The sequence below is a fragment of the Leptosomus discolor genome, chromosome 21 (assembly GCF_034619465.1).
Source record: "Leptosomus discolor isolate bLepDis1 chromosome 21, bLepDis1.hap2, whole genome shotgun sequence".
Classification (NCBI taxonomy): domain Eukaryota; kingdom Metazoa; phylum Chordata; class Aves; order Leptosomiformes; family Leptosomidae; genus Leptosomus; species Leptosomus discolor.
This window is the reverse complement of record NC_141411.1, coordinates 6,983,238-6,996,628: the sequence shown is the minus strand read 5'-3', so window position 1 is coordinate 6,996,628 and position 13,391 is coordinate 6,983,238. Positions and strand designations below refer to the sequence as shown.

The 13,391-nt window shown below is 44.5% G+C and overlaps 1 protein-coding gene across 1 annotated transcript in view; it reads left to right on the top strand.

The window, feature by feature from the left end:
• The window catches only part of LZTR1 (leucine zipper like post translational regulator 1), a 35,227-nt gene that overhangs the window by 5,219 nt on the left and 16,617 nt on the right, over window positions 1–13,391 (top strand). Inside the window, exons 8-9 of the mRNA XM_086476420.1 lie at window positions 34–173; window positions 1,159–1,360. Coding sequence (XP_086332546.1) covers window positions 34–173; window positions 1,159–1,360 — 342 coding nt within the window. The remainder of the gene's footprint in view (window positions 1–33; window positions 174–1,158; window positions 1,361–13,391) is intronic.

The window sequence follows — 13,391 nt, the reverse complement described above, 5'->3', positions numbered from 1 at the left end:
ACGCTTTTAATTTTGAACTTCGTTGTCTTTCAGATTGAACAAAGCGGTGAAATTCCTCCTTCATGCTGTAATTTTCCTGTAGCTGTTTGCAAAGACAAGATGTTTGTTTTCTCCGGCCAGAGTGGAGCAAAGATTACCAATAATCTCTTTCAGTTTGAATTCAAGGAAAAGATGTAAGTGTAGACAGTTAAGTCGCACAAAATCCACATAATCCTTGACTACTTGAGTTGAGAAATGCACATACTTAAGAGCATTGAGGAAGAATACTGCATGTCATGATGAGAAGGGCAGATAAGACAAAATATGGACTGTTTTAATGGGACTTGGTTGTTTGCCATGTGCATTAGGTAGGTCTTTTTCAGCAGACGAACAGGAAGTTTAGTAGATTCGCTTTAAACAGTCAGTGTGAATCTTAGCGTATTCAGAGTGGGATGCCAAGGGTTCCCTTCCTAAAAGTGGTTATACGAATACCTGATCAAAACCAGACAAAGGTCCTGTGAAATACCAGTACATAGCAAGATACTGGGAAATGTAAAATGCCAAGTATTTTTTAAAGTCTTGAGTATTCAGTTTGAGACATTTGTGTGACTTGCTTAAAGTGTCGACCGTTGCTCTGAGAGCGAGGCCCCGCTGATGGGATGAAAGTGCCAGAAGGTGGGAATACAGACGTACTGGTCTGTTCTGGCAGCCTGGTCGGTCTGGTTACTGGCTGAGGTGGAACCACAACTGAAACCACAGCTGGTGGCCTCCAGACCTTGGCTGAAATCGTGCTGTCATCGTGACCAAGCAATGCCTTATCACAGTGGGCTGTGGTGTCAGAACGGTGCCCTGTCCATAGGAGGGTCAGCTGCTAAAACGGGTGATAATAGATCACCTATTCCTTCCCGAGGTCTGGTCTGTGAGCTGCCGGGGTTTATATAAATACATCTGGGTTATGGAACCGTGTTGCCTTTATCACAGTGTCAGTTAGAAGTTAGACATGGACCTGATGTAGCTCTCTGAGAAATCTGCAGGATTAGTCGTGGTCTGTTCTCATGCCGGTTCAGTAAGTGCTCTAATAGAGCTCCTCGTCTTTATTCTTACAATCTGAACATTAGAAAACTTCCTTTGCAGAAAAGAATTGTAAAAAACCATACTGTTTCGTGTTTACTGTCTCAGTTGGACCCGAATTCCTACCGAGCACTTACTTCGAGGCTCCCCTCCTCCTCCACAGCGAAGGTACGGCCACACCATGGTTGCGTTCGACCGGCATCTCTACGTGTTTGGTGGTGCTGCAGACAACACCCTGCCCAATGAGCTGCACTGCTACGACGTGGACTCTCAGACCTGGGAAGTCATCCAGCCCAGCCCAGACAGTGAGGTAAAACGTTCAGCTCTTGGGTTTGCCTTTTATGCTCCGTCTTTTTTGGACCCATTTTTGCTGTTAGGCTGCGGCCGTGTTTTTGACAAGGACATCAGCTTCTAGTTAATAGTCATAGCTCCTTCCCATAATGGTTAAGCAGCTGAAATACTGCGGGCAACAGTCTTTAAAAATTAGTCAGTCTTGACACATTTAAAACTTTGCTTAGTACTGTTTAAAGAAATACCATAAAGCACTTGTAATTCGAGTTATGAGTCAGTCGTTGTCTGACAGAGATTGGTGATGAATTCACTGTGTGGACCAGTGGGGGTGTGCTTGGCTGTGTGATGCTCTTGAAGCAGAATTCAAAACTAGACAAGGTTTTGGTTGTTTCGCTGTAATAATGTCTGTATGCGTAAAATCTGATGAATTCTGTAACTGTACAGATTAGCATTTAATCCCTTTTAGGTCAAGCGTAAGTGTTTGCTTATAAGGGTATGACTAAAATAATAGTAGAGATCATAGGGAGGATCAGAAATGGCTTTTTTGAACCTATTTGTGTTAATAAGATACATGAATTAAAAACGTAGGTTCTTTACGTGAATGTAGAAAGGCAGCAGGGCACCAAGGGCCGAGTAAACACCCCAAATGAGAAAATATTAAAAAAAAAAAAAAAAAGATGAGAACATGTTGATATGTTTCTTTTGGGCTGCTCATTACAAGGCAGTGATGGTGTGATAAAATGTCAGGATTTTTTGTAGCGCACTCTCAGACACCGTCTCTGGGACAACCTGGTGTTTCAAGTGGAAGTGCTGAGGGTCTGCGTGGTTCCTGTGCACATTTGGGTGCACATTTCGGTAAATGTGGTTTCAGTGGCCTCTGATCAAATTTCATTCCCGGAATGCATAAAGAAGTAGGTTTCTTGAAGCCTCGGCTGATGTGTGTATTTCCTGGATTTAGAATGGTTACATTGACTGTATTTGTTGATTTTAATAGATCTTCCCTTAAGCCACGTTAGAATTCTTCAGCTGATCTAACAGTAGGTTTGGGGTGTGCTGGCTGATCGGCGGGGGAGAAGTACTCGATGTTCGTGCGCTGTGTGGAGGGCTGCAGAGATTAAGGTTGCACCTTAGAGAGGAGCGTTACCTGAATTAGGATCAAATGCCGATTTACTAGTTTGCCGGAGTTGGTGTGACGGGGTGCTCGGGTCCTTGGCTGTGGCGCTGTGTTTTGGTTTGTTTGCAAAGACACCCCTCAGCAGCTGGCAGGGGAACACCGCTCGCACCCTGCTCTTAAACGGCAGCGCACGGGGGGCTCGTGCTGAAAAGCGCTGTGACCCAACGACTTCGTGGCAGCCTCTTTTAGGCTTTTACAAAGCTGATTTATTTTCACGTGAAATTAATAAAACTGCACCTGCAACTTTTGAAAGATACGGCTGCCTTCAGGAATGTGGATCCCTGAAGCGCTTCTGTTCCCGCCAGCGTTGTCATTTGACACGTCAGACTTGGTCAGGCGTTGGTCCTTCGTGGTACGGTGGCTTATCGCTTTCAAGAGCAGGTCTGCTCCTCCCGACAGTGGTGTAAACCAGCGTTAGTACCGGCCCTATCCCCTCCTGGATTTCAGCTCTCATTTCAGAGCTCTTTTCCAGGGCTGTCTGTCATCCCAGGCAGATGTCTGTCTGTTAGTTGCATGTGTTGTGTTTTGAAGTTTCTTTCACAGTTATGGCATCTAGAGCCTGGTTTCGTAGAAATGGGAAGTGAGGTTGAAGCAGTGTTGAAACATGTGGTAGTGAATTTTCTTAAAAGACCAATTAACTGCAAGATCTGAGAGCCTCAGCATTGTAAGTCAGTTTTAAGTGATTCTGTGTGTTCTGGAGTGATAACTAGATCATTTCTCAGAATTGTTTTCCTGAAGTTTCTGAGAGCTTTTGCAAAGACTTTTAACAGTGGCAATGAATCTCTGATACCATACTATTCCCAGGACACTCTGAACTTGAAATTTCCTTTCTTATCCGTATCTGTGAACAGAATTATCCACATTAAGTTGCAACAAAGTAGAAGACGGTGGGTGCAATGCTGTCTCAGCACATGAAGGATTCTCCTTGGGTATGAAGTGATGGTGACCTCTGTTGCTGTAAAGCAGAACAATCTGTCTTGACTTTTGATAGAGTTGTTTTTTTTTTTCCTTTTTCTAGTGGATGGGTTGTGTAGCATATGTTCTTGTGGTTTTCTGTATTACGTTATGTGATCTTACAAGTGCTGCGTTACAGCTTTGCTCAACAGCACTGTAGCTACGTTAACTTTCAGACTTACTGTCCTGTGATGCATTTCCTTTATCCTTCCTTCTTTTGGACGTTTAGCATCGAGTGGGTAAAGCCCCCAGAGTCCAACATGAGAAGGCTTGGTCTGATTTAGCTGTTAATTCAGTAGTGATTTTCACAGTGCTTTGCAAAAGAGATTTCGTATGCCAATGCTGAAGGAGAGCGACTGGTGCCATTCCAGTCTCTCTCATTCCCTGCACAAAGACCAAGCCAGCCCTGAGGAGCTTCTCAGAGTGATCCAGGTAGTGATTGGGACTTTTCAGACCTACGCGTGCCCGTGACAGAAGTGGGCTGTCAGGTGAAATGATGTTTGCCCCTGTGTGGGCAATGTGGAAGGTGACAAGTCACGAGGCTGAAGAATCTCAGGGTTTTTCCCTGGAGAAGGTGGCACATCTGGAACACGGATAGTGCTGCAGGGTGAGTTCTGGCAAGGGGGTCGGAGCAGTTCTTGAGGGCAGGCAGCAAGCGGGTGTGAGGCACTGTAGGTGCACTGGGACAGTCTTGCGTTTTCTGCAGTTTGGATCAACAGGGAGGGCAAAAACTGGAAACGAGTCTGGCGATGGACCCGCTCTAGTTCTCTGCCCGGGTCTCTGAAATTGTTGGCAGTGCCTCGCTGTGGAGTGGGGGACAGGAAGGTGGCTTAGGAAGTAGAAGAGGAGAAACTACAGCGGAACAAGTCGGTGCTTCACAAACAAACCAGGAACTCCTGTTTTGTGCTTTTAGGATGTCTCCAAGCTGCATATCGAGACATGCTTTCTGAACTGCACGATTGCAATCCATAGCTCCTCGTACCTTCGTCTGGATGCTATGATATATGTCTGTATGTATTTTACGGAGCACACAGAGCTGCTCTCCACCTTCGCTGTTACATGATCTTCGCAGCTGGGGGTTCTGCTTTTCTAAGGCAGCCAGAGGAACATCACATCTGAGTCCACACCTGCCTGCATAACACTGCCAAAGCTTCCTGAGGTGCTGCGTTTCTTTTACACAGGGCTAGCAGAGGATTTAAAAAATTATTTATTGGCCTCAAGTTTTCCCATTGAACTCAAAATATCCTTGGCTTTCTGAAGAAGGTCAGAACAGCACAGAAAACCAGCAGGCAGTAAGAGGGAGAATGCTCCATCTTGCACAGTTGCTTCCCAGCAGACAGACAGACAGACAGACGCGTGCACGCAGCGGTTGTGGGTCGTGCTGCAGCAGAGGAGTGTTTTGCAGGGAATGGCAGAGGAGCGGGAGGTCTGGGAGGAGGTCACATCCATCTGTGGGCACAGTCCCACCAAATCAAACGTGATGTTTGGAAACGGCCTCGCAGAGGACAAGATGTCATAGGAAGAGGAAGAAAATTCTCCTTCCTCACGGTGCTTAAAGGTCAGTGCGTGGGGTGGTGAACCTGTGGATCGCTCCCCTGTCACCAGGCGAGTTACCATCATCTCCCCAGTGACTGCAGGTACTAGCAAGCAATCTGTCTTCCCTGAAATTACAGGAGAAATCTCTAAAACTTGGCCTGTGGAACATTTTAGTCTCACAATTAGGCTTTTCAAAGCCAAGAGCAGTGAAAATTTCTGACTTTCAAAGCTCTTACTTCTTCTTTTAATAAGCAAAAAGGGAGGTTAATGTGTTGGTAACCTCCGCTGGCTTGCTTTGAGGCACAGTTCTGGAGTTTTTCAGATGGATTACATTGACGTGGTTTGTGGGCAGCTAAGAAAGATTAAAAGGACTTACTCATCCTACTGTGGATGAGTCTGCCAGTCTCCCTGTGCAGAGATCAGTTACACCCGTTGAGGTATCTTCAGGCAAAAGAAACATGTTATTATGTGAACAAAACCCTGAATTCCTGCAAAGAGGCCCCTAACAAGATCTGCCTTCAGATGTGGTGAGTGTAGTTGTCAGGGTATCGTGTTCTGCGAGGAGAGATAAAATTTAGCATTTCACAGTCCAAAGAGAAGACTGGTGCTCTTTGTGTTTATAAATCACATGTAGTGTTCAGACTTGCATCCTGTTTAGAAAATATTTTTTTAAAAATTAGGGTCTTCATACCAGGGCCTTTTCAAGTTTGGGCTCAGTAAGGTGGAGACACATCTTGAAAATGTTAGTATTTATAAAAACCTGGTTATTGGAGGAACTGTAGTTAAGATTGTCGCACAGCTCAATTTCTGTTTGCCAGGTCTATATTCACACCCTTTCTGAGGGGTGTTCAGTACATGCTTTTACAGAATTCTCCCAGAGAAAGCAAAATGCAGGCATATGTGGATGATGGGCAGAAAGAATATATTTCTGTAGCTCACTCACCAGTAAGAAATTAGAACAATAGTATTGATGTGGCTCGCGTTAAATGGGTATAAAGTTGGATAACGGAAAGATATGAAATAAGTTTTGAGTGAGGAGTAGTTGCTTTGCTTAGGTCCCTTAGGGACTGGTTCTTGTCCTTGTATTGCTCTAAACTTTGTCAGCAACCTTGAAAGAAAACAGAAAATCACAGCTTTCCCCTAATATTCACTAATTGTCCGGAGTTTTGCCAATTAGTGATTAAAATAACAGAGTAATTTAGATTTCTTCTTAAGGTGGGCACAAACAATACGTGGTTCAGTATGTATGTAAAGCAGTACATCTAAGAACAGGGTGTCTGGTCTGTGCTTAATAGTTTCCCTGACTGTATCTCTGGAAACAATGACATAAAAAATTTAGTCATTGTGGGTAGCTGAGACAAGCTCCCTGTAATGTAAAAAGGCTGGAGGTGCTGCTGATATTCTTGGCTGCAGAAGCTGACATGGGGTAGTGTCGTTTAGTAACATAAATACATCACCCCGTGTTGATTAGATAGATCTTCCAGTATAATCTCTCACCATCTTGTGTTCACAAATCAGGGAGGTTATTCAGTGAAGAAATCTGAAAGTGACTGAAGATTGGGAAACATGTGACCAGCTGTGAAGCATAGTCCCTTTTAGGAAAGGTTTAGGAATTGAATTCTTCACTGGCTTAACCTGGGGAAGAGGGGCTTTTTAACCTATTGGAAAAAGATGAAGCAAGATCCAGTGACTTAAAGGTGAAACTAGAAATATTCAGCCTAAAAAAGAAAAGGAAATAAAAGTTTACAAATTGTAAAGAATGAAGGTAATGATTCATTGGAACGTTTTATCGGAGCTTTTGGTAGATTCTTCACTACGTCTAAACCAGGATTTGATATTTTCTAAAAAGAAGGTTTTCCTAAAAGAAAGGCTCCACTGCAGTACTGCTTCAAGGAAGCCTTGTAGGTTGTTTTATGCAGGAAGTGAGATTAAGATCCCAAAAGTACTATTCTGGTAATTTGATTTTTGAATACACACCACGGTGCCAAAAAGAAGCAAATGTTTGGTCACTTGATTTTTTGTCATCTTGTTAGATTGCAGTGTATGATCTTTTGAGACACTCAGTGGATTTGGCAATACTTGCTGTTTAAACTGTGCCTGGGCCTCTCTGATGAGGCTTAACGCTGCTTTTCGAATTTGCATCTGATGGACTAAAATGATTTTAAAGGAAAGAGCGTTTACTGTCATTACAGCTGTAAATAAGTTACAGATTGTCTCATATTCTGACCATTGCAGTCATAACAGCACACGTTTGAATGTCATTGTTAAAGAATTAACCTCCCTGTTTCCATGCCGTGTTCTCCAGTGAATGGCAAATGGGAAAATCTGATCTTCAGTGTAGAGCAGAATATCAAGTGATGTCCACTGTCCCGTCCCCTCTTACTTACCATAACCAGAACTGCAAAATCTCTAGAAGAGCTGGTATCGCAACAAGCTTTTGTTGTTTACAACTTTGCTTTTGTATCTAGTGGTTTCTCCTGTGTGGTAGTTTCTTCAGCGTGGTCTTCAACGTTCTGTCCTCTGCCACAACCCACGACGATCCCTCCCTCCTCTGTATTAACTGCTTCGTATGAAGCGATCGTCTGCTTTATACCGTTGTTGAGCTCTGATAGATGAGTTTGTGTTGGCAATGCAGTTATGGTGATCTCAGTAAATACTCTGCAGACAAAATATTTTTGTCTTGCTAACAGTAGCGTGGTGTTGAAGGTTTCATGAGAAGTTTCGAGAACCTCTCTCAGGAATGAAATAGGTGTTGTTGACTCTGGTTGGGGCAGAGGAGTGGAAGTAGCTGCTGCTGAGGTTACTTCTAGGTATCTGTGATAGAATTTTAATTCCCTGTTTTCTTGAATGGTACAATCAGGAAAATAAGGGGAAAAAGAAAAGCAAAATTTCCGGTTTGGGTGTAAATTAAATTTCCATCGTAAACAACAGCTAAGCTGGGCTTTCAGACCTGGAGCATGTTAAAGAACAGGAGGAAGTCTTAGAATCACAAAAGCAGGTAGGTTGGAAGGGACCTCCAGAGGTTTTGAGTCTAACCTCATGCTCCAAGCAGGTCTGGTTAGGGCAGGTTGCTTAGGACCTTGTCCAGCCCGTTTCTGTGTATCTCTAAGGACAGAGATCCAACAGCCTCTCCTGGCTTCCACTGCAGTGTTTGTCCTCTGTCACGATAAAAGACATCTTCCTCTCACGTTGAGAAGAATTTCCTGTGCTCTGTCTTGTGTCTGTCTCCCCACGGGGCACCTTTCAGAAGCGCGTCTCTGTCTTCTCTGCACTTCTCCCGTGGGTAGCTGCAGACAGCAAGGTATCACCTTTGCCGTTTCTTCTCTCGTGCGTCGTGTGCTCCAGCCCCTGATCATCTTGGTAGCCCTCCACTGGACTTGTTTCTGTAGGTCATTGCCTTTCTTGTACTGGGCAGCCAAAATTGGGCAGAGTCTTCAGATGTGGTCTTACCAATACTGAATAGAGGAGGAAAAATCCCTTCCCTCAGCCTGCTGGCTACACACATGCTGATACAGCTGAGGATGCTGTTGGCCTTACTGCAGAATGCTGCTGAATCCTGTTCAGCTTGATGTCCACCAGCACTCCCAGGGTATTTTTCTACAGAGCTGTTTCCTAGCCAGCCAGTCCCCAGCCTGTATCATTGCAAGGAATTACTCTGTCCCAGGGGTAGGACTTGGCAGAATTTCATTAGGTGCCCATCAGCCCATTTTTCCAGCCTAGATAAGTCCTTTTGCATAGCAGCCTCCAGCATTTCAGCTGCTCCAGACAGTTTGGTATCAACCACAGACTCTCTGAGAACACAGTGCCCTCATCTAATCTGTGAGGATTTCCTCTAATCCATTCAGCATTTTGTAGGAGATGATCAGGTTAGTCAGGAAAAATTTACCTTTAGTAAATCCTTGCTGACTGTTCCCAGTCGCTTCCTTCATGTGGTGGAAGTAGCTTCCAGGAGGATTTGCTCCACAACCTCCTCAGGATGAAGGTGCATTTGACAGCCCTGTGGTTAGCTGGATGTTCCTCCTTACAGGTGAAAGAAGCCTTTGCCCAAGCTGTGTTCCTACGTTCATACCATGCCTGGTTTTTAAAAATAATAGGTGTGTCATGGATTATAAACAGCGCTTTGTTTACTCTCTGGTACCTACAGATGTAAGCTGGGAATAGATGAGCCCATTGCCATAATCCGATAGGAATAACTGCCTAAGGAAGGACACAGTAAAGCCCTTTTGCGTTTGCCTTCTCCTCTTTGTTCGTTTGCAGAGCTGTATGCCTCGAAGTTTGCTCTGAAATGAGTCTGTTCCACTTTTGTCTGAAAAGCACGTAGATTTTCTGCACCCAGCATTGTGAAAACACTTTAAATCCTTAAACCTCCTTGAACTTAACAAATATCCAAAGCTCTGTCTGCCCATCTGCTTGAGAGTGTTGTGCTGTTGCCTGGTGTGACGGTGTAGAAGCATCTCTTGAGTACAAACAGCTGCCAGTAGAGATGTCTCATTTGGACCTGTTGTAGCTTATGGTTTTCTTCCAGTTTCAGAGGCAAAATTGATTTTTTTTTTTGTCTTTTTTAGTTTATGATGGTTCACCAGGTTTGTTTGTTGATGACTTTAGGTCTTTTTATTTCATTTTGGCTTAAGAGTTTTTAATGGTATTGGAGGATAGAGAGGCTCATCAATGTGAAAGAGGTCTGAGCACATCTTTGCTGGCTTTGGAGTTCAGTGCAACAATCAGCTTCCTTAATACCTGCTCATTCATATATGAGTATGAAGAGAGTTAAGATTTACAGAATTATGAATTTATTCTGTAAATATAAGAAGGCTTCTGAAAAGCTGAGAGAATGAGAAAGAAGAGCCTTGAAACAACTGCAGTGGACTTGATTTTAGCGGTTTCCTAGTATTGCACATAGTGTTGAAATTTCAGTGTGAAAAACCGCTGGAAACATGTTCAAAATGCTTTGAGAAATGAGTGAGAGATAGAAGATGAGCACTGAAAGCAACACAAGTAGTCGCAACGTGCAGTGACAGGACAGCTAAAACATTCTTCACAGCCAAGAGGCTGAATCTCACTACAGGAAAGTCCCATTTTTGTAACGGACCCAGGTCTCTTGGCAGAGGCACCGAAGAGTTGCACCTGGGCCGTGAGCGGGGCCGGCTGAAGCTCGGCCCGTGAGGCGTGCACCGCTCTCTGGGGAGCAGCAGCGGCTCCGTTACCTCTGTGCGTGTCCCTGTCCTCACGCCCTGGTGTAACCTCCCCGCCGGAGAAAAGGTTTTACTTGGTCGTTTTCCAGGTACGTTACCTTTGACATAAGGTACAGGTTGTCGCTTTGTGGTGAGGCGTCTGCCCTGCTTTCTCATCAAGCCGAAATGGGGGAAGTCTGAGCCCGGGGGGATAGCTGTCAGGTGGCGCCTCTTTGTCAGCTTTGTTCGCTTTCCCTGCTCGTGGTAAACAAAACCGTCAGCTTCTCTTGAAGCACCGTGGGAGGAGGAGGGCAGGCAAAAAGCAGTTAGTGCGTGAGCTCTGAACTGCTGTGTACCTCTGTCGTTGCAAAAACCGTGAGGAAACTACAGTCGGTTCTGTTGCATCGGTCAGTCACGGTGACGGGCTCCGTACAGGACCGCGGTGCTTTCTCTGGGCTCGTTGGGAATGTTCTGGATGCACGGGCGTGGTCTGCTGGAGCTTCAGCTGCCGCAGGACTCCTGCTCCGTGTCCCGTCTCTCGTGCCTCCCAGCTCTGCTTGTACACACTATTGTTTTTAAATCTCGTAACCAGGTGTCCTACCCAGAAGTGGCTGAGAGAGTGTCTGCCCCAGAAGAAGCTCCCTCCTTGCCCTCGGAAGAACGTGGTTTAAAAAAATCTCGTGATGTATTTGGTTTAGATTTCGGCATAACAACAGTTAAACAACCACCTACAGCAGACTCAGAGGTAAATAAAGAAACACTTGGAAGTGAAAAAGACTTCAAAACTGCAAATTAAATTTATTCTAGGAGAGAGAAATAAATTCCAGCCTTGTACATGCTTTTTCTCCTCCACTCCTTTTTTCTCTCCTTGAAATTTATCTCGAGCTATTTCATCTTAAGCTGTAATCTAAGAACTGTTTAAGCCTTGACTCTGCACATGCGAATTCTAAATTGCACCTAGAAAACTAGTATTGACCCCTGAGTGGAAACTATTCATTTGGTTTAATTTTACTTTTACATTGATTCAACTTCATTTATTAAGGACTTCAACTGAAGCTGAATGTATTCCTGATGAGGTCAGAATTTAAATCAATGAGTTTATGTAGGGGTTTGCACAGGTTTAACTAAGTTTAATTTAAAGGATGTGGAGTCATCCCCAGAGATGATGCTCAGGGCTGTAATCTCAACTATTTGAATGTTTGCTAGACGCTGTAGCACAGAGAGGAGCAGCACTAATGCCCCACTTTGTAAGTCAAATCAGACCCTGATGAGCATCACAGGACAAACTCAATTTGTGCTGTCTAGACAGGATACAGAGTGAGTTTGAGCACAAGAAATGCAAAAAAAAAGACTTCTGAAATACTTGAGTTTTGAAAATGATGGCTCAAATCATGCTGGCAGTGTGTAAAGGTATGCTGAAAGGGAAGCAAAGGTGACGGATGAGATCTGCTTTTGGAAGCAAGGATTCCAGCTTGAAAAGAGCCTCAGATTGCAAATCTCATTAACCTTAAATAGAGAAAACACTTCCACAGATGAAACAGGGCGGTGTATCTCAGAGAGGGGTGCCAGCTCAGATCATCAGAGGTGTCAACGATTGAATCTAAAATTCCTTTTGTCAGGCACTGCTAATAAAGTAAGGAGATCACGTTGATTGAGAGGTAAGTATCGGATCTAGAGCTGACAAGTACATTCAGACTGGCAGCGCTTCTTAGTTTGTGATTTTTAGCGTTCTCCTGTGTACTGGGAGTGAGAAGGATGATAGATGGCCTTCTGGATTCACACACGACCATCTGGAGCTGCACCAGCAGACACCCTTACTGGAAATTAGGGTTATTGCAGATCAAAAGTACAGTTGTGCACAGATTATTTCACCTGCCAGACTCAAGTTATGTTTGCACAGCGCTGGTTTCGGGTAGCAGTTGTTACTGTGTCAGGAGGACGCTTTACCAGTAGCTATACTGGTACAGCTTTGTTGTTAAGCATGCCTAACCCAGGTCTGGCTCTACGGTGTAATGGCTCTGTTTATCACTATAATCCTGAGTGCAGTTCTCACCCTGTTACCTGGAATATTTACCACTAAGGCACGTCAGGGAAGGGTTGCCACCATCTGCAGAGAAGTGAGGGCATGGGAGAAGGCGTCTGGTGGACAGCAGGACAACTCTTGCTCTCCCCTTTGGCTGTGTGCACTAGTACAAGGGATGAGACTTTGCTCAGTAGTGAGGAAGACACAGATACATAAATATCTGCATAAGAGAAGATCAGATTCATTTCTCCTGGTAGGGTACAAGCCACCTGAATTATCTCAGCCTTAGGCAGGACAAACCGCATGGTTTCACCAGCGCACATTCTGTGAAATAGAGGTCCGTGGAGAAGAGTGATGACTGTTCTTTCTGGTGTTTGAAATAATACCACATAACTCCAACCCTGACTGCTGAATTTGGTGGGTTTTAACGCATGGTTTTGTGTCTGGTTTTGTGAATTCCCTCGTGGACTCTTCTCCTCTGCAGAATCCCATGCTGCGAGGATTTCTGACCATCCTGGCTAGCAAAATGGATATTATTTCATGTCTGTTCCTCATAAACTCTACCTGGGTTGAGTGCATTCACCAGCTGGATTTGACAGCTTGGGACATCTCCCAACAAAAAATTCAAGATAGGGCAGGTTATTGGCATCTGCTGTTGGGGGGTGAGGAACGTGGAGCCCAGTGTGTCTCTCCAGCTGTTTATGTCTCTCCAACTCTTGATGCTCCTGAGCTCTATTACCCTTTTTGCCCTGAATATTTTCTTCTTGAGGACCCAGCTCCCCTGGTTTGCACTAGGCCAAAGCTTTTCTCTGGCCGAAGCCTTGGTCTTGGGAGGGCAGAGCATTGTGCTCCTTGAAGGTGGCATCAGTGTCTCACCGCTCGGCAAGGGTTGCCATCACCACGTGAGGGTTTGTGCTGGCTTCAATTCTGTTATTCTGATTCAGCAAAACAAATACCCTGAAACCCTCAGCTGCACAAAGTTTTGATGAACTGTATGTGGCTTTCCTTTTTCTGGGCTGTCCTTTCATATTTTACATTTGTCTTACTACGCACTTTAAAAATGTGATCTGTGTATTTAAAAAGCAGAGCTGTTTGCTTGCTTAAGTGATTAGTAAGTGGTAAAGGTCTGGTACCAACAATTACCAATTAAAAAGCATCGTTACAACGTTCCTTATAGATCATTTGAGTTAAA